Source organism: Chaetura pelagica, unplaced genomic scaffold, assembly GCF_000747805.2.
Source record: "Chaetura pelagica isolate M959 unplaced genomic scaffold, ChaPel_1.0 scaffold1372, whole genome shotgun sequence".
NCBI classification, from domain to species: Eukaryota; Metazoa; Chordata; class Aves; order Apodiformes; family Apodidae; genus Chaetura; species Chaetura pelagica.
Window position 1 is genome coordinate 32,979 of NW_009952406.1, and position 3,458 is coordinate 36,436.

General features: G+C 49.0%; 1 protein-coding gene across 1 annotated transcript in view; it reads right to left on the reverse strand.

Moving 5' to 3' along the window:
* Positions 1-2,005: 2,005 nt before the first annotated feature.
* Positions 2,006-3,458, reverse strand: part of LSM4 (LSM4 homolog, U6 small nuclear RNA associated (S. cerevisiae)) — an 11,024-nt gene continuing 9,571 nt past the window's right edge. Inside the window, exon 4 of the mRNA XM_010008213.1 lies at positions 2,006-2,101. Within this exon, the coding sequence (XP_010006515.1) occupies positions 2,013-2,101 (89 nt within the window). The 3' untranslated portion in view covers positions 2,006-2,012. The remainder of the gene's footprint in view (positions 2,102-3,458) is intronic.

Genomic DNA, 3,458 nt, shown 5'->3' on the forward strand with positions numbered 1-3,458 from the left:
CCAACCCAAACCATTCCACGAACCTGCTGCAAAGTGTGCCAGGCCAAAGCAGAAGGTGGAAAAAGGAACAGGGGGAGGGCAAACAGGGAAGGCTGTGAAAGCCCCTGGTTGTAATTAAATCTAAGAACTTAATGAGCTCCAAGGCCAGCGTTGCCAGGAGATAAGAGGCACTTGGAGGACTCTACCCTGAGCTGAAGCCAAAGGTCCCATTGTTGTGGTGAAGATTTATCTGGTTGGAACAGACCCGAAATCCAGACACCACTGGAGCAGTTTCCTTTTCCACCAGCCCCAACATGTGGAGTTTCTGCAGCTGGAGGGACACGGAAGGGAGGGAGCAGGTTGGGAAGAGGAAAGTCTGACACAGGACTCAGCCCAGGGCTTTGTGAAAATGCCACAGGGGTGTTGAGACCAAATTTCCAGGAGGGAGGACACGGGTGCCCTGTTCCCACTGCTGGGATTTGGCTCCTTGGCAGCAGCCAGCTTGGCTGGGATGGGGATGGAGCTGCTGGATCATGCTGGAAAAGGGGTGGTGGAGAACCTGTGGTTGCTGTTGGAAACCCAAATTTACCCCATGTGGGGAATTCTTGGTTGTGCCAGGGCTGGAGCAGGGTCGGGCAGGGCTCAGTGTCACAGCAGAGAGAGGGAGGGAGGCAATTTGTACAGGTGGGTGATTTATTCCTACTCCCCACTGTTGTAGAAACATTAAAAAAATAAGTATCTATAAAAGCATGTTCTGGACTCGTTTTCTCATGACAGTGGGGATGGCAGAGCAGCCTTCAACATGGGAATCAGTTGCAAAAAAAAAACAAACCCAAAACCAACACAACAACCCAACCAAACTGTTCAAAACAAGCCACAGTTTTTCCCCTCAAATTCAACTGTTTCATTAGTTCAGGGGGTCGAGCCACATCCACTGCCACTTTCTCCCCCCCTCTGCCCCAAAGCAGACACTTCATTTGGGATATTTTGTGGGTGCATTTTGCTCATGGGACCCTGCACCTCACAGGATGGAAGGAAGACTGGAGCAACCCAAGGTGGGAATTCCCAGGAGCTTGAAGCTACAGGAGGCAAAGGCTGGTCTGTGTCCACAAGGGAAGATAATTAATGACTAGAAAAGGAAATTACAAGTACAGTGAAGTCAATCATCAGGTTCCAGGAGAAATGAGCTTGGGAAATCTTCTTGGGAGTTTGGGATTTCATGTTGCTGGCACAAGGGAGAGAGTTTTCAAAGTGGGAAAGGGGGGGGGAAATAAATCAATTCAACAGCTTGGCTGCTTTTTAGGCTCATGGAGAGTCAAGGGGCACAGCAGCTCCTGCCAGAAAACAAAGAAAAGCCTTTCCTTTAAAGGAAACTTCCAATCTGAAGTCAAATTAGTAATGTGCTAATTGGGAAACCCTCCTTTATCACAGAGCTTGGACACAACCCTTGGAAATGCAACATTCATCCCAAGTTCTCCCTGAAGTCCCAGGAGACACAACTGACCAGCCAGAAAGAAAAGCAACAGCTTCAAACTTTGTTGTCTTTTAAAAAAAAAACCCCAAACCCTTAAGGCTGCTCCTGTAAAGACACAATATCCTCAAGTTCAGCATTTTTTTAACCAAAACACTCGTATCTGTTACAAATGCAACAAGTTTTCAAGTATTCAAAAATAAAATAAGAATATTCCAAACAATCCAGAAAGCTTTTGCCTTCCTTCTTACACCAATCTTGGAAATGAAACCATTAAGCAGTGCCCTCCCTCTCAGGAGAAGGCAGAAATTAGGTCCTTCACCATGAATGATTATTTTTTTCCCAATCTTTCCAATGACTTTGCTGACTATCAAGAGTGAATGAACTCCCCTTTCCCAGCTTCACTTGGGGGGGGGTTTCCAAAACGACATGATTCGAGCACGGAGCAGCTGATGGAGGAGCAAAAAGGGAACTTTTTTGAACAGGTGGCAAATCCTGAGGTGATAAAACCCACACGGGGTGGTGGCACTGTCCCCCCCAGCCAGGGCCCAGCCAGCCCCTCTCACTGTTTTGCTGCTTGTCTGCCTGGCTTTTTTTCCTGCTGGCCTCTTCCACTGCCTGGGATTCCTCTGCCGCGGCCACCAAAGACACCTACAGGGGAGAAAAGAAAGAGCACAGATGTGACAGTGTCACTGCAAGTCACCAAGGTCTCCCATGGAAGTGCTGGAACCAAGGAAGTGGCTGCTCCATCCCTGGAGGTGTTCAAGGGCAGGTTGGATAGGGCTTGGAGCAACCTGGGCTGGTGAGAGATGTCCCTGCCCATGCAGGGGGTTGGAATTAGATGATCTTTAAGGTCCTTCCAACCCAAACCATTCCATGATTCTGTGTTTTAGATCCAGTGGGATGAGCTGTGTTCCCTGGAAGCTGAAAGGACAAAGCAAAAGCAAGGAAGAGAGTGACTTGAAGACTGCTTGGCTACAAAAGAGGTAAAACAGGATCCCTGTGTGAATCCAGGACCTGAAGGGGCTCCAGGAAAGCTGGGGAGGGATTTTGGACAAGGGCAGGGAGGGGTGGGACAAGGGGGATGGATTAAAACTGGAAGAGGAAGATTTAGGTTGGACAGAAGGAAGAAATTATCCACTGTGGGGGTGGTGAGAGCCTGGCCCAGGTTGCCCAGGGAAGCTGTGGCTGCCCCATCCCTGGCAGTGTTGAAGGGCAGGTTGGATGGGGCTTGGAGCAGCCTGGGCTGGTGGGAGGTGTCCCTGCCCATGCAGGGGGTTTGGATCTAGATGATCTTTAAGGTCCTTCCAACCCATTCCATAGTCCTATGATCCACCCTGCAGCCCCCTCCACAGAAGGCAGACCCCAAAGAGGCCCAGTGTGGGCACCAGAGCTGCTCCAGAGCCCTCTGCTCTGGCTGCTTCACTAGATGTTCCTCAACCAGAGGCAAAACCAAAACCAGCTCCTACCCCTGCCCTCCTGGGATGCTCGAGGGGCTCCCAGCAGAGCCTGGGTTTGGCAAAGCCAAGAAGTAAAAGATTCCCAGTGTCAGAAACAATAATCCTTTCAACTGTGTGCACAATTATAGCTTTCCTTCTGCCTGCTGGCCTCTCAACAAGATTGTCCTGCCTTTTTTTTTTTTCCTTTCCCCTCCTCCCTTCATGTCTCAGTAATGAAAGCCAAACCTTCTTAGCTAATTAGCAAATGCTGAAGCTTCCCTTTTAAAATATTCCATCAGCACATCAAAACAGCAGGGAGCTCCACCTCAAACACAGCCCAGCTCTGCTCTCCAGGTGGATATTTCCACAGCAGAGAAAACAGTTCAGCTTAAATGTTTGTCCAAAGAACCAGATCCAGAAAGAAAGAAAGAAAACAACAACAACAACTACAACAAAAAAGGAGCTGCTCTGCCAAGTGCTTTGGACACTGAAAAGGGGAAAGAGGAAAAATAAAGACGCCTTCAGATTTGTAAAGGTCACTTTTTGCATGCTTGGAGCTTCCAGGAGGC